The following is a 25,184-nucleotide window of genomic DNA, read 5'->3' on the forward strand; positions in this document are numbered from 1 at the left end:
GCAGCCCTGCTAAGCTAAAATACACTCCCCCATAGGCATGGACTAATGATCGCAGCAGCAGCTAAAAGTTGCTGGCTGCGATCAACTCGGAATGACCACCGTTGAGCGGTCATCAGCAACAACAAGAAAACCTGTGCCAGGCCTATTGGATATGCAAAGATGCTCTTCTTCAATGGGTATAAACTACAATCTATTGTAACATCAGCTTTTCCTCAGTCTTTTTGACATGCCCGGCACTGACTGCTTTAGTGATCTTTTATTCAATTATCAGTGCACTTTTATTTTCTGTTACTGGAAAGGCATTATGGTGCATTTATCAGTATAAGCTCTTTTCTTTAACATTTCTAATCAAGGGCACATTCTGGGGATGGCCATCAGAGCACATGTACCATTGATGGTTATCAACCTTGGCGGTTTTATGCATGCCTCCGGGCTACAGTCTTGAGTCTCGTTCTGCCCTTTGGGTGGTGCCCTAGGGCGGAGTCTAGGTCAGCATAGACTGTTTGTGTGTAATAACAGGAGGCAGTGTGTGGCTGCTGACTGACAGATAAGACTGGTAAGTCAGCTATACAGTGAGGCGGAACATTGGCATCCCAGCACACTGTATGTGTGTCACTTACATACAGTGTGCCGGGATGCAGAGGTCCTGACTCACTCTATAGCTGACTTGACAGTCTCAGCTGTCAATCAGCAGCATGTACTGCACTGTATAAGGGTGGAGGGGTGGGGGGAACCATCAGGTCAACAACAACCATCAATGCGGAAAAACATTATGGGCCTAACTCAGAGTTGATCGCAGCAGCAAATTTCTTGGGCAAAACCATGTGCACTGCAGGGGGGGCAGATATAACATGTACAGAGAGAGTTAGATTTGGGTGGGGTGTGTTCAAACTGAAATCTAAATTGCAGTGTAAAAATAAAGCAGCCAGTATTTACCCTGCACAGAAACAAAATAACCCACCCAAATCTAACTCTCTCTGCAAATGTTATATCTACCCCACCTGCAGTGCACATGGTTTTGCCCAACTGCTAACAAATTTGCTGCTGCGATCAACTCTGAATTACCCCCTCTATACCCTGCCATAGATTGTAAAACTATTCAACATCAACACTGGGTGGGAACCATTGATGATTTTGAATCATTGATGGCCATACCCAGGCCTTTCTTTACAATTAAATCAAGCACAAGAAAATACAGCAGGCACCATTTATTCTGGTACATGAAACATCTTCTGTACACATGGACCACAGCATTAAACAATGGTTGGACAGACCCTGAAAAATAACATGTATCATCCAGCTTTTATTCTGGGCCACAATTTTCGCTACAGCCCATGTGATCTGCAGAGCACTGTCTGAAGTTGTGTTCCAAATGTTCAATGTGGGAAGACGCTAATTTGATTTAGCCTTAAATCATATTTGATATTCATTCATATATAATGAAGAAATGGGCTGATGAATAGTAAAAATATAAAAACACTGCCTTTTAAAACAGAAATAATAAGTCCACTAGAACTTTGATAAAGGAACTACCACTGATTTCCGATATTCTACCATATTCAATATAACCATTGGTTATCGGTATTCTACTGTATTCAATATAAAATACTTTTACTTACATATTAGGTTATTAACCAAACTGCACAAACATACAGTACATCTCTTCACTCATCTCAAAAGATCTCTCTATCAGACCTCTTTATTCTGCACAAGATCTGCGTCTATCATCCACACGCATTACTTATTACAGGACTCTGTGGAATGCCCTCCCACACACAATAAGACTCACCTCTAGTCTACAAACCTTCAAACGTTCCCTGAAAGCTCGCCTCTTAAGACAAGCTTATCCAATTCTGGACCCATCCATATAAGCCTCCCTATCTAACTACATCCCCTCTGTACTGTCCACACATAGCCTCACATATGTTGTCCTTCTACACTTTTACACCCTCCTGACCCTTGGCAAACATTGCTGGGTGACTATATCATACAGCCCATTAAGAACCTTTGCAATCTAGAGAACTTTAATGCAATAGATAACATCCTTGTGTATCAATACCTGTTTCCCTATAGATTGTAAACATGCGAGCAGGGCCTTCTTACCTCTATGTCTGGTAGTTTTTAACCAGTTCTGTTCTATTACTGTTGTTCCAATTATAAAGCGCAACAGAATATGCTGCGCTATATAAGACACTGTTAAGAAATACTTAGTATGGGACTTCCGGTGGGCGGACCCTGAGCGGCGGCTGCATTTTACATGGGCTCCCTGGTCTCCGAGGAAAAAGTGCCAGTTCAGAAACCTAAATAGCGCTGGCACTTACCTGGTCTGTGCGGCACCATGACAGTGATATTGCAGGGAAAGCACAGAGCCATCAGCGGTCCCCTGCGCAGCCACATCACCGGAGTCTGGCCTGGCGGCTGTCCCACACGCCGCAGCCTCCAACACCCGCCGTCATCTTGCGGCTCCCATCTCCACCAACTGCGCGCCGGGGGAATCGGTGGAACTGGTGGCATCTTGGCCTCTGGCCGCAACCCGGGTGTGCTGGACATAGCCTGCATAGAGTGAGAGGAGTCTCACCGGATCCCCTGTACGCGCTGTGCCCCGCTAAGAACAGCACACTCTGGGGTGTTTGAGGACCTGGCGGCCATCTTGGTTCCTGGAACCTGAATATAGTGGTGGTTCTGCCCCATATTACACAGTAAGGCACTCCTTCTTTTTCTGACACCCTAACCTTCCCACCTGTGGCTGGGAGAACTATTTGAAGAGGTGCTATCTTTATCTGCTTAGGCACTGCACATGTTTACAAACACAAGAGGGGTAGCCTGGCATCCCCTCATTGTCTCTCACTAAGTGCATACCTCCATTATTCTGTATTATAAACTTTGAAATTTGCCTACCATATTAGAAGAGCGGTCTGCATGTAACCTCCCTGCCGTTTACTGCACCGGATCCACCAGGCTATACGCATATATTCAGTGCCTGTATTCTTGTGCTCATCTTTATGGATACATTTATGGCAAAACAACAGAAAGCTGGCAGAGGGGGAATGGTGGTTAGAACCAGAGATACCAGGTCCAATCCACCAGCACCCACAAGCCTTTCTTCGTCACCCGGGAGAGACGATGTAATGGATGGCATCGCTGACACTTACAAATTCAGCTCGACAGCCATTGCTAAGGCGTAGGAGATTTCTGATTTAATATCACCCTTGCTCGATAAAAAATTAGCTGGACTTAAGGAATCCATTGACTCGGCTATGTCGCAACTAAAATACCACTCGCAATGCTTCTCTACTGTAGAGGATCACCTCCTAGCTGCCCAAGTGGTTATTAAGCCCCAGGAATCGGCTCTCACGGCAGTCCAGAAGAAGCTTGAGGACTTAGAAAATCGCAATCGCAGAGGTAATTTACGTATAATCAGCCTGCCGGAGTCAGTCAAAATGGCGGATCTCATGTCGCTGGTTTCCTTTTATCCTGGTGGAACGAGTACACAAGATTGGACCGGACCGGCCGAATGATCAACGTAGACCTCGGCCAGTAATATCAAAGTTTCTTAACTATACTGATAAAGTTCGAATTCTTGATGCGTACCGGAAACACAAAGATCTAACTTACCAAGGCAACAGATTATTGCTTTTTTAGGACTTCTCGTATCAGGTCGTCATGAAGAGACGAGCATTCTCCCCTATCTGCAAACTTCATTTCGATGCTGGACTGCGCTTTGCCTTACTTTACCCTGCTAAGCTCTGTGTGTCCTACGCTGGTAAACAGCATCTTTTTTATTCCCCACAACCTGCGAAAGTCTTTGTGAGTTCTCTCCCGGAAGCTTCAACACCCGCTACGGATGTGGCGGAGTGAATGAAACAAGTATAGCTGTACAACATATTTCACTGTGTTCAAAATGCCTGATTCCTCTTTACATTTGAGTTTTTTTCAGTATATGTCATTGTCATTGATACTTATTCTTCTTACACAAGCATGCCATATATGTCAGAGTCATAGATATGCTTTACTTTGTCATGGTTCTTCATGTTCTAACTCCCTACAACTCTTTCCTTCCCCTTTTCTTCTCTACTCAAATACGTTTTTTTGTTTTTGAAGACATAGGGCTTTCTGAGTCTCTCCTTTTGGTTCGTAATATGTTAAAAATTTATAGGACTGTATTTTGGTCACTCTTCTTTGTAATTCTTTTCAGAGGCTGTTAGTGGCGAAGTTACACACATGTATTTTCTTCTATCCTGTTTATCCGGCGTTCCCCATGCTTGCTGGGACACAGGGGATGACAATTTGTGATGTCTTTTTCATTTTGTTATTTGTTAGACTAGGAACGGATGACAGTATGGCCCCACAAACAGATACCGCTATAGTACAATGTTCCTTGAAGCTTCTTTCGTGGAACGTTGAATGGCTGAACACCCCTATTAAACGTGAAAAGGTCTTGTAACACTTAAAACGGCGACGGCCTGATATTGCTGTGATTCAGGAGACCCATTGGAGAGCCAGTGATACTAACACACTTCATGAGGTGTGGATAGGCGATGTAACAGCTGCTTCTTTCTTGACGAAAAAAAGAGGGGTATTGATAATTCTCCGCAAATCTCTCCAATATAACATATTAGATTCACAGATAGATGTAGAGAGTCGTTTTTTGTTTCTGAAGTTAGAAATTAAAGGTGAATTATTTACTGTAGCAACTCTGTATGCCCCAACAGGTTTTAATAACACCTTTTTTACTGCTGTGTATGCCAAACTACAGGATTGGGCGGAAGGTGTATTGGTTCTGGGTGGTGACTTTAATACCACATTGTCACTCTCGATGGACAAGTCAGATCTCCCTAAAAGTGGTCGCCCTGGTGTATCACCTGCATTTTCGCTTTTGACACAAACTCTCTGTTTAATACTGTAGATCCTTGGAGATATCATCATCTGGTAGAGAGGGCATACACATTCTGTTCACACCCACATCGTACTTCCACGAGAATAGATTTCTGGTTGGTGTCCACATCTCTACTCTCTAGGATCTGCAACTCTAAAGTTGAGAATATTGCGTTATCCGACCACGCTCCCCCTTGGTTCACATTGTCCCTTAATGCACCTAAAGTCACTATTTCAACTAGAGGTTTCCAACATATCTTTATACTTCACCAGATTTTAAATTGTTTTTAGACCAGCAGATGGCTAACTATATAGATCAGTGGTTCCCAAACTTTTGTGAGTCACGGCACCCTGGAGTGTCAGAATTTTTTTTCACGGCACCCCTAGGCCACAAGTTTCTTATTGAGAAATTTAGAAAAAAATATTAGATTAAGTAAATTATGTTTATATGTCATCTTTAGGGTCAGTTATGTGGTGAGGGACAAGATTTGCTTCTGTTTGTCCACATATTTTATAACTGGAAGCCATCAGCACTGGTTTTGCCTATTAAATTGACAATAAATAGTTTGAATTGGTCCTTGACCACCAACCTGAGGCACCCCTGCAAGTGTCCCGCGGCACCCCAGGGTGCCACGGCACACAGTTTGGGAACCACTGATATAGATGCTAATATAGAGCATACAGAGGCATTCATTTATTCTGGACAGCCTCTAAACCTGTCTTGAGAGGTCATATAATTGCTTATGTCTCCAATAAGAAAAAGAGTCTAAATCAGAGATATTAGTCATTGAGCTTACAACTGAAAGCTGCCTATGAAGCCTTATTGTGTTCAGACACTGAAACTACATATAATGAATATAGATGTTTCAAGGCCCTTTATGATACTTTATGTACGGAAAGAGCACAATGGTGTTTAGATTATCAAAAACTAGAGATGAGCGGGTTCGGTTTTACTCGGATTTACCCGAATCTCCTAATTGGCTATCGGATGTCACGTGTTTTAGATAGCCAATAAGAAAAATCCAGAAAATAAGAAATGGCGATAATTCTGGCGTAAAGAACCGAGTAAATCCGAGCCCGCTCATCTCTATCAAAAACACAGATATTTCAAATGGGGAAATAAGGCTGGGAAGTTGCTAGCTAATGTAGTTAAAGGATACAGGAAAGTTAAGAATATTCAATCCCTCACGGCACTATCGGGCACGCTATATGATACTCCTGATATTGCTGATGCCTTTTTACAGTATTATAAAGATTTGTACACTTCCCCTATAGACAATCCAGTTTTAGGTGCCAACTTCCTTAAAAATGTTACAGATCCTAAATTGTCTGATGAAGAGCGTGACTCTCTTACCGCCCCGATCTCTGAACTTGACCTCACGAATGCCATAAAACACCTCCCTGTCAGGAAATCACCGGGCCCGGACGGCCTTAGTGCCGAATATTATAAATCACTATACCCTATCTTAGTACCCCATTTATTGTCATTATATAGTTCTATTCTGGAAGGGAACGACGCTCCGTCTGACTTTAATCAGGCTCAAATAATAATAATACACAAACCAGGGAAGGACCCACAGCTGGTCCAATCTTATCACCCAATATCTCTTCTCAATAAAGATCTCAAGATTCTCACTGCAATCATAGCACAAAGATCGCAATTGCTATTGCCCACTCTGTTGCACCCCTCACAGACAAGCTTTGTGAAAGGCAGGACCTCTGTACATAACATGCGACAGGTAATCGCAGTTCTGACAAAGTCACTCTCATCAACTTCTGGCAACGCCCTTGTACTAAGTTGTGATGCGGACAAGGCTTTTGATAGGGTGTCATGGGCCCATCTATTGAGAACGTTACATTCTAAAAACTTTGGAGCACAATTTGTTACCTTTTTTTAGGACTTTATATAAAACATATAAGGCGAGTCTAACGGTTAATCATTTTAACACTGAATCCTTTCAACTATATAGAGGCACTAGACAGGGCTGCCCCTTGTCCCCATTGCTTTTTAATTTGGCTTTGGACCCACTTATACACCACTTTTATGATTGCTCGGATTGGAGAGGAATCCATATAGGACATCATGAGTTGAAGGTGACTGCCTATGCATATGATCTATTGTTGTTTTTTGAGAATCCTCAAACGGTTCTGCCCAGTTTTCTTACACTGCTGGAGGACTTTCATAAGATATCAGGATTTCTAATTAATAAATCAAAATCTGAAGCCTTAGCATTACATAAAGTTGCTAAATTACATTGGGATGACAAGTTCCCATTTAAATGGGCCACCTCCTCTTTAAAATATTTAGGATTAAACGTCCCCACCAACCCATTCAATTTGTATAGGGTGAATTTCCCAGGCATAATTAATCATATACAGTCTGACTTTTATAGCTGGAAACATCTGGAAACATCTACCCCTATCTTATTTAGGCAGATCTCATCTCATAAAAATTATTTCTTTCCGGAGAATACTGTACCCACTGCAGATGTTACCGCTACTGATCTCAGAGACGGATCTAAAAATGTTAAATACAGTGGTTAGTAAATTCATTTGGGCGAATAAGAAACCACGTATCTCCTTGTGAACCTCCCACATCGGGGGGGGGGGGGGGGGGGGGTTAATCTGCCTTGTTTTCGCACCTATGCACTAGCGGCGAATTATAGATATGCTCTGGATTGGTTGAAAGACACGGAAAATTATGCCAATACGAGCTTAGAACAAGCATTATGCCCTCAGATATCATTATCTAGTCTATTACATATGCGACCTTCTGCTTTCCCTGCTCATGTTACCAAAAACTTATTACTAACTACCACTTGTACTGCCTGGAGGTTGTTCCGTAATAAGATGGGGGTCTCAACCTCCCAAAAAATGTTCTCCTAATAACCCATAACATCGGATTTGCCATGGGTTTGTCATCTGATTTGCTCACCTCTTGGTCTAGGAAAGGTCTGCGATTAATTTATCAATTTCTAGATTTAGACACCTTACAGTTGCGTACACGTGAACAATCATACTCCCAAATCCCTATACCCCTCTTTGTTTATTTTCAACTTCGCAGTTTTATAAAGAAAGTTCTATTGGCCCTATCAGATAAGGACAAGTCATGCAATATAGATAATATAGTCAGCCGGGGATCCCTATTGATTTATTCGACTTCATTTATATACTCTCAGGTGAAAAGTCAGTTGAATTTAGCAGGGACGAGCGCACCTGCCTCACCCCACCGCACGTCACTGGAATGTAGGAACACTGAACTCCAGCCTGGCAAAATGGAGAGGGGTATTTCCTAATATATCCATACAAGGCATCTTGGGGTATATTAAATTGCAGTCGAATTCCGGCGTGAATTCGACCGTTTTTGGATTTTACACATTCGACAGGCGAAACCCTCCCACCGGGACCCGAATTCGACATATTCAATAAATAACAGATTCGACAGTCCCGCTGTCGAAAAACGGACCAATTGACGAATAGTGGGCGGCCTGGATTCGACTTCATGGACTTCACAAAAGTGTTCAATAAATCCTGAAAAAAATTGCGTGGGGTCCCCCCTCCTAAGCATAACCAGCCTCGGGCTCTTTGAGCCGGTCCTGGTTATAAAAATATGGGGGGAAAATTGACTGTGGTTCCCCCATATTTAAACAACCAGCACCAGGCTCTGCGCCTGGTCCTGGTGCAAAAAATACGGGGGACAAAATACGTAGGGGTCCCCCGTATTTTTTCCACCAGCACCGGGCTCCACTAGTCAGAGAGATAATGCCACAGCCGGGGGACACTTTTATATAGGTCCCTGCGGCCGTGGCATTAAATCCCCAACTAGTCACCAGTGGCAGGGGTACCCTGGAGGAGTGGGGACCCCTTAAATCGAGGGGTCCCCCCTCCAGCCACCCAAGGGCCAGGGGTGAAGCCCGAGGCTGTCCCCCCCATCCAAGGGTGGCGGATGGGGGGCTGATAGCCTTTTGTGACAAAAAAAAGAATATTGTTTTTTGCAGCAGAACCACAAGTCCCAGCAAGCCTCCCCCACAAGCTGGTACTTAGAGAACCACAAGTACCAGCATGCGGGGGGGAAACGGGCCCGCTGGTACCTGTCGTTCTACTACAAAAAAAATACCCCCAAAAAAACACAACGCACACACCGTGACAGTACAACTTTATTACATACATGCACACCAACATACACACATACTTACCTATGTTGACACGAAGAGTCGGTCCCCTTCTCTACGTAGAATCCACGGGGTACCTGTAAATAAAACTATACTCAAAACAATCCTGTGTAGATCGGTCCTCTTCTTGTTGTAATCCACGTACTTGGTAAAAAAAAAAAAACGAAGAAACCGAACCATGCACTGAAAGGGGTCCCATGTTTACACATGGGACCCCTTTCCCCGACTGGCGTGACCCCCCGTGACTGGTCTCAAAGAGGTTCCCTTCAGCCAATCAGGGAGCGCCACGTCATGGCACTCTCCTGATTGGCTGTGCGCACCTGAACTGCCAGTCAGGCGGCGCACTCGAGATACAACGTAGCGCATAGAAACTCCATTATATCCAATGGTGGGAACTTTGCAGTCAGCGGTAGACCGCGAGGTTATGTCGGATCACTCTTGTGGTCTACCGCTGACCGCAAAGTTCCCACCATTGGGCTATCGCTGTGGGGCATACACACGGAGAGATCCGTGCTTAGCTTCTAAGCAATCTAGTCATATTGCTTAGATTTTAAGCACGGATCTCTCCATGTGTACCCCCCTTTATAGTCAAAATCTCAAGCCAGTGGAAACAAGCAGAGTCAATATTCAACTAACAGTAATCTAAGTTAGATATACAGTACAGAGAGAGCGCTTAGAACTTTGAGCTTATCCAATAAGAAACCTATAGTAGCAAAAAGGCCCACTCATTTACTGATTTGCAGGGACTGGTGAGAGCTTCTAAAGGTGGCGATGTGCTCCTCGAGCAACATCGTCTAGTATGTCCCCCTCCCGTCCCAGGTCCCTCGACGTGGACATACAGTACTTACTGTGCGATATCGCTGGCCGGGCCGTGCATGCAGCCTTGGATGATGAAACTAAATTGAGATGCCTGCCCAGGTGACAGTGAGCCTCGTTAACGAGGCACAGCGCCAAGCATCATTTATAGGTTACTGCGTACACACTGGGCAAAAATGTTCAGGAAGGGTCGAAATGAGCGAAATTGTTTATCATTGGTGGTATTCAGTATGCCAGCTGTTGGAATCCCGGCGCTCAATATACCAGTGCCGGAATCCCGACACCCGGCATACCAACAACTATTCTCCCTCTTGGGGGTCCATGACACCCCTGGAGGGAGAATAAATAGCGTGCCAGCAGCATGGCAAGCGCAGCGTGGCGAGTGCAGCGAGCCCGCAAGGGGCTCATTTGCGCTTGCCCAACTGCCAGCATGCTGGCGGTCGGGATTCTGGCGCCAGCATGCTGGCCGCCAGGATCCCGGCCGCCGGCATAACACACTACACTCGTTTATCATATCAACTAGTGTATATGGGCGTTTAGTTTTGATTTTCACTATATTTTCTAATGTGCATTTTATGTAACTATCAGGTAAAGCAGAGATAAGGCATCTATCTACCCTATAATATATATTTTTTTTATCATCATAGGAATATAATCTAACTTCATTGATGTAATGCATGTTTACATTACCTGGCTGTAGTTCCTCCACAGCTTTCAATTAGTTCAACATTTGTAATATTTATACGTAAAGTACTGTATATTTTTTATTATGCTGTCATTGATGTTTTCTTTTTTTGTTTGTGTTTTGATAACAAATCTTCTAGAAATGTGAGGATTAATACTGTACAGTTAGACTATGTGGTCTATAGATCTGCAGTTTCTAGTTAGACATTCAATATGTCGACACCAAATGGTCGACATGCATTAGGACGACTTGGTCATTAGGTGCTTGTGACCAACATGTACAAAAGGGGGACAGATTTATATGGTCAACATGCCAACGGTCGAGACACATGGTTGACACACTATTTATCTTAACTTTTTCATAGTTTACTGTCCATGTGGACTACGATTGTAACCTGTGCCAAGCGTAGCAGTAGTGGAACCTGGCATCTTGCCCGAAGCATGGTGAGTGAAGCGAGCCATGTGAGGGGATGCGATGCACTAATTGGGGTTCCCTGTGCTATGATGGTGAAAATGACGCCAAACAAAAAAAACCTTTTTTGTGTTGACACTTTTCCATGTCGAACTTTTCACATGTCAACATTTTTTACTTGTTGACCTTTTCTTGTGTCGACCTTTTACAGGTAGACCTGATGACCATATTGACGTTTTGTTCATGTCAACCAAATGCATGTCAATCATTGGTGTCGACCTATTGACTGTCTATCTAGACACTGTAGATCTGTTGAACCAAAACTACGTATAGTAAAGCTGCTTCATTTATTGTTCTCTTAATATATTGTTTGCTTCCTGTATATTTAGAACATTCTGTCTAAAGGTTAATAAATAAAATACATTAAAAAAAAAGAAGTGGTACTTTGATTCTTTAATATTCAACCTAGCCCAATTAAATTGACACTCCTTATTACTTTCTTGTAGTTTTGGCAACATAATGAGTGGCTTGATGTTGTGATTGATGATAGACTTCCTACCTTTCGAAATCGGTTGGTATTTCTTCACTCAGCTGACCTTAATGAGTTTTGGAGTGCGTTGCTGGAAAAAGCTTATGCCAAGTGAGTATTTCCAAATATTTCACTGTTTTTTCTAAGGATCCAACATTTTTTTTTTTAAACGTATTTTTTAATGTCTTTGCATTTGTTGTAAAATAAATAATGATTGGGCTAATTTAGATCCCTAAAGATCTGCGTCCTGACACATGTACAGTACCCATTTGCATGCACAAATGGGTCCTGCAACACAGGAGGCAGTGTGCCATCCAACTGTCAGTGATTAACAGTCTGATGACGTTTGGGGTTGGCGATGGCCTCCGTTTGTTAAAACGGAGGTGTGTTGCTGCCAACAACATGATTTGATTTGGGGGGGCAGGATCTCCGCAACCCCATGGGTGCCGCAAGCTGCTCAATGGTGTTACAGTGATCCAATGCTGCGTCCCAGCATGCAGCTCGGACCACTACTGCAGCAGAAGGCATCTACTTGTAATAGGTGCCTCCTGCTGCATTTACATACAGAGCTGTCACTGCTACTTCCCAGGAAACAGCAGCTATAGCTACTCCGATCACACCTGAATTAGCCTCTAGGTGAGCTATAGCAACTTACACAATGATAGATAGATAGATAGATAGATAGATAGATAGATAGATAGATAGATAGATAGATAGATAGATAGATAGATAGATAGATAGATAGATAGACCATAGCAGATGTGGCTCTCGGATAAATATACCATCACAAGCAGAATAAAATGCTGTTCTGCTCGTGATGGTATATTTATCCAAGTGCCGCCTCTGCTATGGTGTATTGTGGACCTGTTCAGGTACCTAGGAGAGCACAGGAGACTTTTAAAAAGTATTGGGAGTGCCGCTGGAGCACTCTCATTCAGTGGACACCCCAGACTTTTTTTACAGCAGCAGTGCAGGAGTACCCTGCAAGCTGCAGAAACTGGACATGGAGGATGCAGTCTGACCAGACTGTACAATCAGTGCTAGTAGCATGGGAGAGAGGAGGGGAGAAGCAGCTGCAGACAGTGTACCTACAGTGTAAGGTAAGAGAGATGGGGGACACTGTATTGTAGTGTGTGTGTGTGTGTGTGTGTGTGTGTGTGTGTGTGTGTGTGTGTGTGACTATATATGTATGTGAATATGTGGCTATCTGTGTGACATGGGTATATGTGTATGAATATAGTTTGGATGTTTGAATACCCACAACAAATATGGGGATCAGTACGAGATCCCGCCAGATGAGATCCCGGTGTCTGGATTCCGACCGCCGGGATCCCGTCCAGCGGGATCTTGACCACATCCCCAATTATGATTTTGTTGGGACAGGCCTGTTTTTTGAGTACCACCTGTGAGCTGGAGGAAAGGTAGGGAAGGCAGCCCAAAAGCTGGGGAAGCAATATGCATGTCCCCAGTGTAAATTAAAATGAAAATAATAATAATAATAATAATAATAGTATATAACTGGATGCTGTTTTTTTTTTCTTTTTTAGAATTGTTTATTTACTTATCTGACACAATAGCAAGAACCATGCTAAGAATAAATGTGTGATGCCGTAGCAACAGATACACTTCTTAAAGCGTATCTGTGGCTGTCTATAGGGGCAAGTATGCAAACACTCCTTTACCGTACTTGCCCTTCATTGAAACTCCTCTTCCCTCCCGTTATGCCTCTTTCAGCATAAAGAGGCTTAGCTACAGTATCACATTTTCTATGATAACCCAGAAGTAAAGTGATTGCATACTTTTTAGTCTATATTGACCTGGGCAAGACGGCTTTGCCCAAATGTATAATTTCTCATTGCTGCAATACAGTACATAGTGATAAGAAATTAACGTTTTTGGGGCAAAACTCAGAATAATGTTAAGTTGGCCCCAGATAAATTAGATAGAAATGCTTAACAGTGGAAACAATACAAGTTGCCAGTAGTCATATTTTGACACAATATAAAAATGTATCATGTTGATAAAAAAAATACAGCATCACAAGAAAACCAAATAAAGATCAAGAGGCCGATCCATGAGTTATGTCATATACACTATATATATCATTTAACAAAGCTGACTCACAGCTGTATATTATTGAAGGTGATTTGACACTATCACTAATAAATATTCATTGATCTCACTTACATTCATAATTAAAGTACCTTCTGATTTAGGAAATTAATATTAAATTAAAAAAAGGAAATTACTTGAACAAATTTTGAAAGCAATTTCAATATATGGTAACAAATGTAATAATTACGAGACATCAAGTACAACTCCAATGTTCTAATAAACAAGTAATCTTTCTTTTCAGACAGTTCTCTTATTTAGGAGATTTTTTGCATTTTATCACATCTTTTGTATCTATCCAGTGATTTTATTTTCAAACAGAGATCTTCTCAGATTTATCCACTACAGTATAACACTGCCTTTTCGTTCAAATTGATCAGTATGCACAGTTAGCAGTGGTATCACCCCCAAAATATTCATATAAGAAATCTATCAAACTAAAATATGAGAAAAACAATAACTGAATAAGACAGAATGAAATGGAAAATACGGATAATTAAAAGAATGAATAACTGCATTGGTGTGTGAAGAACAAATAGACCATTGTACAAGCAGTTAAAAAGTGTGAAGTGGACCAGTAGAGAAGTTAGCAACCAATTAGCTTATACTTATAGAATGTATTTGATAAATACTACCTGGAAGCTGATTGGTTTACAGTACAGTATATGGGCAACTTATCTGCTGGTCCACTTCTCCAGTCTTTCCACTGTTTGATACATAGTCCCTCAGAACCTTCATAATGCCCTATTTATGACATCCATGTGACCTTTCCCCCAATATTGTTATAGTGAAACTTCCAAATGTTCCTCTCTGTAAGATTATGTGATTGTGGCATTCCATGGGTATTCTTCAAATTTTTTGGCATAGCAAAATTAGATGATTTTCCTAATCTAATGACCCTGATGTCTCCAAATTCTACTAGTTGTGATTACATAACAAAACAAAGAGAGATAAAGTGGAGAGCGATAAAGTACCAACCAATAAGCTCCTGTAATTTTTCAAACACAGACTGTAAAATGACAGTTAAAAGCTGATTGGTTACATAGAAACATAGAATTTGACTGCAGAGATTAGAATCACTTGGCACATCTAGTCTCCACATGTACTGAACATACAAACACTAAGCTTAATTTTTTGCTGGGAACCAATTAACCTACCAGTATATTTTTGGATTGTGGGAGGAAACCGGTGTACCCGGTGAAAACCCACGCAAGTGCGGGAGAATATACAAACTCCACACAGTTACGATCATGGTGAGTATTGAACCGATGACCTCAGTGCTGTGATGCAGTAATGCTATCCATTACAGCATTCATACTGCCTCTACACTATCCATACTGGTTAGTACTTTATCTCTCTCCACTATATCTCTCGCCAAGCTTTGATAAATCTCCCCAATAATCTTAAATAATTGAACAGCATATATTCATATATTTTTCTTTTAATGATGGTTAATCTTGAAATCAATGGGGGACTGCATTTACTAAAAATGTGTAAACAAAATAGTGTGTGTAAAATGCAATCTTAATCCAGTAACAGAACAAAATCAAAATATACTGTGTTGTTTTCCTATTATTCTTTTTTTTTTACATAGTTATTTAATGTTGTACTTTGTTAAAATTTCCTTTTAATCATTGCAATATTATGTAATGACAGATCAAATGAATAAAGAAACCAGTTTTGGCCTTTTGGCCAATCATGTCAAAAACACAAACCAGTTAAAATCTTTATTAAAGAAAACATTATATGTATTTTATTCTAGACTTAATGGCAGTTTTGAAGCCTTAAAAGGGGGCAGTACCATAGAAGCAATGGAAGATTTTACTGGGGGAGTATCTGAAACGTATGAAAACAAAAGTGCTCCTAACAATTATTTTGAGATAATGGACAAAGCTTTGAAAAGAGGATCAATGTTGGGATGTTCTATTGATGTAAGTACATTTTATTGATTTATTTTATTTATTTCAATTCAAACATTCTATAGTAAAAAAACAATTACTGATTTAAGGTGAGTACACACGGCACAACGTGTTACTGAATGACACATCGTACTCGGCAGGGATGAACGGTGGCGGGGTGGAGTGGGGACCATGCTGCATTTGGCAGCATGGTATCGCTAGTGACAGCCTTATAGGCCCTACACACATGCCGATATTCTGAAAGATATGAACGATCTCGTTCATAAATGAACGAGAACTCGTTCATATCTTTCAGTGTGGAGACTCCAGCGATGAACGATGCGCGGCCCCGCGCTCGTTCATCGCTGATCTCCCGTCGGCTGTGCATGCAGGCCAATATGGACGATCTCGTCCATATTTGCCTGCACTTCAATGCAGCCGGGTGACGGGGGGAGTGAAGAAATTTCACTCCCCCCGTCACTGCCCCCCCGCCGCCGGGTTGCTCGTCGGCCGTATCGGCCGTCGGGCACCTCGGCGGCGCATCGCCGAGTGTGTAGGGCCCCTTAGATCTTTTTGCATGTACAAAAGATCTGAGACTGTCGCTAGCGACCCATGTGTGCGCGCATCGGCATAGTCATTGTTCATACGCATGGAACGATTGGAACGATTGGTCGTTCACATTGATCAGGAACGCCCACCTCGTTTGTCAAATCTATCTGTGGGTATGCACCTTTAGTCTCATTCTGAAGAGATTGAATTGTAGACAGAATTCTGATACTTTATGGTGTAACAGGTTGTAAAGCTTACTTACTTAAAATACAAAGAAACAATAATAAATGAACACATAGGATGTGCAGGAAAATAATTTTACTTAACTTCAAAATAAGGTTACATGATACATAACTGATTTAGCAGGTTTATGCATGGCGAGCATGCTCCATGTTTGCTAGTCTTATGGTTATGCATCCTAAAATCTTCATGGAGGAGAAGTGGAACTGTATTTCATCACTGACTAGCGAGGTCCAACTGAATGTCCTGGCACTCTGTTTATCTGGGTAAATGTAAGCCTGCGAGTTACAGCCCCCCATAAGTTTTTAGCAATTTAGCTACTGGTTTTAAAGCTGCAATAATTTAAAGGTAAACCTAGGTTAGATGCCTTTATTGCTGCTTTAAATTAAAACTAATAGCTAAATTGCAGAAAACTCTGTGCCTGCAACTCATACACATTTATATTTACCACATACAGAAGGGGGGATCCGATTAAGGTGGTCATTCTGAGTTCATCGCTAGCTGCTTTCGGTCGCAGCGCAGCGATTAGGTAAAAATGCGGCACTTCTGCGCATGCGTATGGGGCGCAGTGCGCACGCGCGACGTACTTTCACAAAAGCCGATGCAGTTTTACACAAGCTCTAGCGACGCTTTTCAGTCGCACTGCTGGCCGCAGAGTGATTGACAGGAAGTGGGTGTTTCTGGGTGGTAACTGACCGTTTACGGGGAGTGTGTGGAAAAACGCAGGCGTGCCAGATAAAAACGCAGGAGTGGCTGAGGAAACATAGGCGTGGCTGGCCGAACGCAGTGTGTGTTTGTGATGTCAAAACAGGAACTAAACAGTCTGAAGTGACCGCTAGCTAAGAGTAAATCTCGAGCTACTCAGAAACTGCACAATCTTTTTTTGTAACAGCGCTGCACTGTAGCTTTCGTTCGCACTTCTGCTAAGCTAAGATACACTCCCAGAGGGAGGCAGCTTAGCATTTGCACTGCTGCTAAAAGCAGCTAGCAAGCGAACAACTCGGAATGAGGGCCTAAGTGCGATTATATTGTGACTTTATTGCACCCATAAGTAAGTGCAAAAGTACAAATATCTGCGAGTCCAGAGGTTCCGTGAGTGTGGCATATATGCTGAAAAACACGGTACCTCCAGAATCGCAGTTTTTTTTTGTTTGCAGCCCCATAGAGTCTTGCACAATTGCAAGCCACGTGGCCAGCGAGTTGCACAAGCCATCGCAATGTCAACTTGACCCCCTCGCTTGTGGGTAATTGAATTCCCCTAATAGTGTTCTTAAATAATTGACTAAAGCAATGCTAACTTTGAACAATAGATGGCAGTAGTACTCTATCTCAGTATAAAATGTTAACTACATGCATTATAGATTGATGGATGTATAGTTACTTCTGTGAATATGACAAAAGACAATGCTAACCTATTTAATTCATTTTGAAGTGTTTTGCTATAATTGATAATCTTATCTAGTGTCTAGCATTGTGTGAATGTGAATGTAAAAATATACTGTACTTCTCTCATCTGGTCTTAATAATCAATAAGAAAAAGACACTCATCATATCCGATACATGCAGTGACAATATATCAATGTGTACATACCGGGGATGATGCAGAATTGCACACAAGTTGCACACATTTACATTTGCTGATTTGCATTGCATGCACTGATGTAAATGCATATATTGTAACCTGTGTGCTTAGCTACGCATCTATGTGACCACACCACCACTTCCTATATGCTTGATACCATAACAGTTACTAGACACGTTCACTTTCCCCAGCACTATCCTTTATGCCTGTGAGACTGAATCATCAGTAGATGCATGCGCTTGGCATATGATGCTTTAATCATAAATTAATGTTATTATTTCACTCCTGTTTCATATAGTAACAAGTTGATATGGTTAGGATAGTTATTAATTCAATGTTAATTTGGGTATTCCACTATTTATTCACCACTGAATTATATTTTTTTGATTACTTACTACCATACACTCAGTATAACTAATGGAAATGGGGTTTTAGAAGGAAGACAGAAAGTATGTTATACGTTTGGCAGAATTTAAACTACTAGTCTATGTCAGAAAACATTTAGGAGCAAGGGTTACAAATGTAAAGGGTATCCAATTTTTATGGTCTGACTAGTTAAAAGCCCGTCAAAATGACGGACACCAGGGCAGGATTATATTTGGAGGGCGGGCGCTACTCACACATGAGCTGCCGGGTTTAAGGAAGTCCTGTGCTGTGAGCCGGGGCTCTGTCATGCTGAGTGTGTGTGTGTAGCATTAACCTTTTAGAAATATAGATGCTATATTTCTCTGACGTCCTAGTGGATGCTGGGAACTCCGTAAGGACCATGGGGAATAGCGGCTCCGCAGGAGACTGGGCACAAAAAGAAAAGCTTTAGGACTACCTGGTGTGCACTGGCTCCTCCCCCTATGACCCTCCTCCAAGCCTCAGTTAGATTTTTGTGCCCGACCGAGCTGGGTGCAATCTAGGAGGCTCTCCTGAGCTTCTTAGGAAAAGTTAGTTTTAGGTTTTTTATTTTCAGTGAGACCTGCTGGCAACAGGCTCACTGCATCGAGGGACTAAGGGGAGAAGAAGCGAACCTGCCTGCTTGCAGCCAGCTTGGGCTTCTTAGGCTACTGGACACCATTAGCTCCAGAGGGACCGAACACAGGCCCAGCCTCGGAGTCCGGTCCCAGAGCCGCGCCGCCGGCCCCCTTACAGAGCCAGAAGCAAGAAGAGGTCCGGAAAATCGGCGGCAGAAGACATCAGTCTTCACCAAGGTAGCGCACAGCACTGCAGCTGTGCACCGTTGCTCCTCATGCACCACACGCTCCGGTCACTGATGGGTGCAGGGCGCTGGGGGGAGGGGCGCCCTGAGCAGCAATATAAACACCTTGGCTGGCTAAATTACATCACATATAACCCCCAGGGCTATATGGATGTATATTAACCCCTGCCAGATTCCTGAAAAAAGCGGGAGAAAAGTCCGCCGAGAAGGGGGCGGAGCCTATCTCCTCAGCACACTGGCGCCATTTTCCCTCACAGCTCCGCTGGAAGGACGTCTCCCTGACTCTCCCCTGCAGTCCTGCACTACAGAAAAGGGTAAAACAAGAGGGGGGGGGGGGGGCACTAATTAGGCGCAGTATAATATACACAGCAGCTATAAAGGCAAAAACACTCTGTTTGGTGTTATCCCAACATATATATAGCGCTCTGGTGTGTGCTGGCATACTCTCCATCTGTCTCCCCAAAGGGCTAGTGGGGTCCTGTCCTCTATCAGAGCATTCCCTGTGTGTGTGCTGTGTGTCGGTACGACTGTGTCGACATGTATGAAGAGGAAAATGATGTGGAGACGGAGCAATTGCCTGTAATGGTGATGTCACCCCCTAGGGAGTCGACACCTGAGTGGATGAGCTTATGGAAGGATTTACGTGAAAGTGTCAGCTCTTTACAAAAGACGGTTGATGACATGAGACAGCCGGCTACTCAGCTGGTGCCTGTCCAGGCGTCTCAAAGACCATCAGGGGCTCTAAAACGCCAGCTACCTCAGATGGCAGATACAGACGCCGACACGGATACTGACTCCAGTGTCGACGATGAAGAGACGAATGTGACTTCCAGTAGGGCCACACGTTACATGATTGAGGCAATGAAAAATGTTTTACACATTTCTGATAGTACAAGTACCACTAAAAAGGGTATTATGTTTGGTGAGAAAAAACTACCTGTAGTTTTTCCTGCATCTGAGGAATTAAATGAAGTGTGTGATGAAGCGTGGGTTTCTCCCGATAAAAAACTGATAATTCCTAAAAAGTTATTGGCATCATACCCCTTCCCGCCAGAGGATAGGGCACGTTGGGAAACACCTCCTAGGGTGGATAAAGCGCTTACACGCTTGTCTAAACAGGTGGCACTACCGTCTCCTGATACGGCCGCCCTTAAGGAACCTGCTGACAGAAAGCAGGAGAATATCCTAAAATGTATATACACTCACACGGGTGTTATACTGCGACCAGCAATCGCCTCAGCCTGGATGTGCAGTGCTGGGGTGGCTTGGTCGGATTCCCTGACTGAAAATATTGATACCCTGGATAGGGACAGTATATTACTGACTATAGAGCATTTAAAAGATGCATTTTTATATATGCGTGATGCACAGAGGGATATTTGCCGACTGGCATCAAGAGTAAGTGCGCTGTCCATATCTGCCAGAAGAGGGTTATGGACGCGGCAGTGGTCAGGTGATGCTGATTCCAAAAGGCATATGGAAGTATTGCCTTATAAAGGGGAGGAGTTATTTGGGGTAGGTCTATCGGACCTGGTATCCACGGCAACTGCTGGGAAATCCACATTTTTACCCCAGGTAGCCTCTCAACATAAAAAGACGCCGTATTATCAGGCGCAGTCCTTTCGGCCCCATAAGGGCAAGCGGGCGAAAGGCTCCTCATTTCTGCCCCGTGGCAGAGGGAGAGGAAAAAGGCTGCAGCAAACAGCCAGTTCCCAGGAACAGAAGCCCTCTCCTGCTTCTGCCAAGTCCTCAGCATGACGCTGGGGCTCTACAAGCGGACTCAGGCACGGTGGGGGCCCGTCTCAAGAATTTCAGCGCGCAGTGGGCTCACTCACAAGTGGACCCCTGGATCCTTCAGGTGGTATCTCAGGGGTACAAATTGGAATTCGAGACGTCCCCCCCTCGCCGTTTCCTAAAGTCTGCCTTACCGGCGTCTCCCTCCGACAGGGAGGCGGTATTGTAAGCCATTCACAAGCTGTATTCACAGCAGGTGATAATCAAGGTACCCCTCCTGCAACAGGGAAAGGGGTATTATTCCACGCTGTTTGTGGTACCGAAGCCGGATGGCTCGGTGAGACCTATTTTAAATCTAACATTTTTGAACACTTACATACAGAGGTTCAAATTCAAGATGGAGTCACTCAGAGCGGTGATCGCGAACCTGGAAGAAGGGGATTATATGGTGTCTCTGGACATCAAGGATGCTTACCTCCATGTCCCAATTTACCCTTCTCACCAAGGGTACCTCAGGTTTGTGGTACAGAACTGCCACTATCAGTTTCAGACGCTGCCGTTTGGATTGTCCACGGCGCCCCGGGTCTTTACCAAAGTAATGGCCGAAATGATGATACTCCTTCGAAGGAAGGGAGTTTTAATTATCCCTTACTTGGACGATCTCCTGATAAGGGCAAGATCCAAGGAACAGTTGGTAGTCGGAGTAGCACTATCTCAAGTAGTGCTGCGGCAGCACGGTTGGATTCTCAATATCCCAAAATCGCAGCTGATCCCGACGACACGTCTTCTGTTCCTAGGGATGATCCTGGACACAGTCCAGAAAAAGGTGTTTCTCCCGGAAGAGAAAGCCAGAGAGTTATCCGAGCTAGTCAGAAACCTCCTTAAACCAGGCCAAGTATCAGTGCACCAATGCACAAGGGTCCTGGGAAAAATGGTAGCTTCCTACGAAGCAATCCCATTCGGCAGATTCCACGCAAGAACATTCCAGTGGGACCTGCTGGACAAATGGTCCGGATCGCATCTTCAGATGCATCAGCGAATAACCCTGTCCCCGAGGACAAGGGTGTCTCTCCTGTGGTGGTTGCAGAGTGCTCATCTTCTAGAGGGCCGCAGATTCGGCATTCAGGACTGGGTTCTGGTGACCACGGATGCCAGCCTGCGAGGCTGGGGAGCAGTCACACAGGGAAGAAACTTCCAGGGCTTGTGGTCAAGCCTGGAGACATCACTTCACATAAATATCCTGGAGTTAAGAGCCATTTACAATGCTCTAAGCCAAGCAAGACCTCTGCTTCAAGGTCAGCCGGTGCTGATCCAGTCGGACAACATCACGGCAGTCGCCCACGTAAACAGACAGGGCGGCACAAGAAGCAGGAGGGCAATGGCAGAAGCTGCAAGGATTCTTCGCTGGGCGGAAAATCATGTGATAGCACTGTCGGCAGTGTTCATTCCGGGAGTGGACAACTGGGAAGCAGACTTCCTCAGCAGGCACGACCTCCACCCGGGAGAGTGGGGACTTCACCCCGAAGTCTTCCACATGATGATAAACCGTTGGGAAAAACCAAAGGTGGACATGATGGCGTCCCGCCTCAACAAAAAACTGGACAGGTATTGCGCCAGGTCAAGGGACCCTCAAGCAATAGCTGTGGACGCTCTGGTAACGCCGTGGGTGTACCAGTCAGTGTATGTGTTCCCTCCTCTGCCTCTCATACCAAAGGTGCTGAGAATTATACGGCGGGGAGGAGTAAGATCTATTCTCGTGGCTCCGGATTGGCCAAGAAGGACTTGGTACCCGGAACTTCAAGAGATGCTCACAGAGGACCCGTGGCCTCTACCTCTGAGAAGGGACCTGCTCCAGCAGGGACCCTGTCTGTTCCAAGACTTACCGCGGCTGCGTTTGACGGCATGACGGTTGAACGCCGGATCCTAAAGGAAAAAGGCATTCCAGACGAAGTCATCCCTACTTTGATAAAAGCCAGAAAGGATGTAACCGAAAAGCATTATCACCGCATCTGGCGGATATATGTTGCGTGGTGCGAGGCCAAAAAGGCCCCGACGGAGGAATTTCAATTGGGTCGATTCCTGCATTTCCTGCAAGCAGGAGTGTCTATGGGCCTAAAATTAGGATCCATTAAGGTCCAGATTTCGGCCCTGTCGATTTTCTTTCAGAGAGAACTGGCTTCAGTGCCTGAAGTCCAGACGTTTGTTAAGGGAGTGCTACATATACAGCCTCCTTTTGTGCCTCCAGTGGCACCCTGGGATCTGAATGTTGTTTTGAATTTCCTAAAATCACATTGGTTTGAACCACTCAACACTGTGGAATTAAAATATCTCACATGGAAAGTGGTCATGTTGTTGGCCCTGGCTTCAGCCAGGCGTGTGTCCGAATTGGCGGCTTTATCCTGTAAAAGCCCTTACCTGATTTTTCATACGGACAGGGCAGAATTGAGGACGCGTCCTCAATTTCTCCCAAAGGTGGTTTCAGCGTTTCATCTGAACCAGCCTATTGTGGTACCTGCGGCTACTAAGGACTTGGAGGACTCCAAGTTGCTGGACGTTGTCAGGGCCCTGAAAATATATGTTTCCAGGACGGCTGGAGTCAGAAAATCTGACTCGCTATTTATCCTGTACGCACCCAACAAGCTGGGTGCTCCTGCTTCTAAGCAGACTATTGCTCGCTGGATTTGTAGTACAATTCAGCTTGCGCATTCTGTGGCAGGCCTGCCACAGCCAAAATCGGTAAAAGCCCACTCCACAAGGAAGGTGGACTCTTCTTGGGCGGCTGCCCGAGGGGTCTCGGCTTTACAACTCTGCCGAGCTGCTACTTGGTCAGGGTCAAATACTTTTGTAAAATTTTACAAATTTGACACTCTGGCTGAGGAGGACCTGGAGTTTTCTCACTCGGTGCTGCAGAGTCATCCGCACTCTCCCGCCCGTTTGGGAGCTTTGGTATAATCCCCATGGTCCTTACGGAGTTCCCAGCATCCACTAGGACGTCAGAGAAAATAAGAATTTACTTACCGATAATTCTATTTCTCGTAGTCCGTAGTGGATGCTGGGCGCCCATCCCAAGTGCGGATTATCTGCAATACTTGTACATAGTTATTGTTAACAAATCGGGTTATTGTTGTTGTGAGCCATCTATCCAGAGGCTCCTCTGTTATCATGCTGTTAACTGGGTTTATATCACAAGTTGTACGGTGTGATTGGTGTGGCTGGTATGAGTCTTACCCGGGATTCAAAATCCTTCCTTATTGTGTACGCTCGTCCGGGCACAGTATCCTAACTGAGGCTTGGAGGAGGGTCATAGGGGGAGGAGCCAGTGCACACCAGGTAGTCCTAAAGCTTTTCTTTTTGTGCCCAGTCTCCTGCGGAGCCGCTATTCCCCATGGTCCTTACGGAGTTCCCAGCATCCACTACGGACTACGAGAAATAGAATTATCGGTAAGTAAATTCTTATTATCTGTAATAGTCAGGCTATAATGATGCTGCACTATATACACCAGTACGGGCACGTGTAAGCTCACCAGTCCCCGAACAGGTTCCGGCCAGTCTGGGGGGTAGAGGCCACCACCAGCTGTCCGGAGGGGTCTGAGCATGGCCAGTGCGGGGTGTGGGATGGGCGAGCACTGGACCCCTTCCTCCATTGGTGCACAGTATACATAGCATCTGCAGCCCCAGCACCTACCCCTCCTCCTCCCAGTCACTGCACTGTTCACCCGTCACAGGCTCTTACTTCTTCCTGCCAGACTGATTCACAGAGGCAGAACTCTGGGAGGCAACTGAGTCAGCTGCCGCCGGGCTCCTGCTTTGAAGGGGGGCACTTCTCCTCCTGTTCTGTGTGTTCAGTGACGTTAATTAATTAACTGACAGCAGCCGGTATCTCTTCCATACCCGACTTCCCCACAAGTCACTACACCTTGCAAATCACACCCTCTTTATTATAGATACACCATACCCTCCAACATGACCCGCCCCACTAGGTACAAAATGCTCTCTTTCTGGACTTCCCTCTTAATTTATTATTGCCATCACCTGTGAAGAAACAGCTTTCTTATCATTTAACTAGTTCAACACAGGTGATGGAAATCATAAATTAAGAGGGAAGTCCAGAAACAGAGCATTTTATACCTAGTGGGACGGGTCAGGTTGGAGGGTCTGGATACACTGGAAGCAGTTACCTTACTGATGAAGCTATTTGCTCCTATAAAGGAAGCATGAGAATTCTAACTATATGAAGTTATTTCTCTGACAATTACACGTAACTTCATATAGTTAGAATTCTCATACTTCCTATGCAAGAGCAGATATCTCCATCAGTAAGGTGCATGCTTCCAGTGTAATAGGTTGTGGGTTCTAATCCTGGATATGACACTT

At 44.2% G+C, this 25,184-nt stretch overlaps 1 protein-coding gene across 1 annotated transcript in view; it reads left to right on the forward strand.

Annotated features, from left to right (window-relative positions):
• The window catches only part of CAPN9 (calpain 9), a 283,180-nt gene that overhangs the window by 116,957 nt on the left and 141,039 nt on the right, over positions 1–25,184 (forward strand). The window contains exons 4-5 of the mRNA XM_063917552.1: positions 11,466–11,599; positions 15,363–15,531. Of these exons, the coding sequence (XP_063773622.1) occupies positions 11,466–11,599; positions 15,363–15,531 (303 nt within the window). The remainder of the gene's footprint in view (positions 1–11,465; positions 11,600–15,362; positions 15,532–25,184) is intronic.

Source organism: Pseudophryne corroboree, chromosome 4, assembly GCF_028390025.1.
Source record: "Pseudophryne corroboree isolate aPseCor3 chromosome 4, aPseCor3.hap2, whole genome shotgun sequence".
Classification (NCBI taxonomy): domain Eukaryota; kingdom Metazoa; phylum Chordata; class Amphibia; order Anura; family Myobatrachidae; genus Pseudophryne; species Pseudophryne corroboree.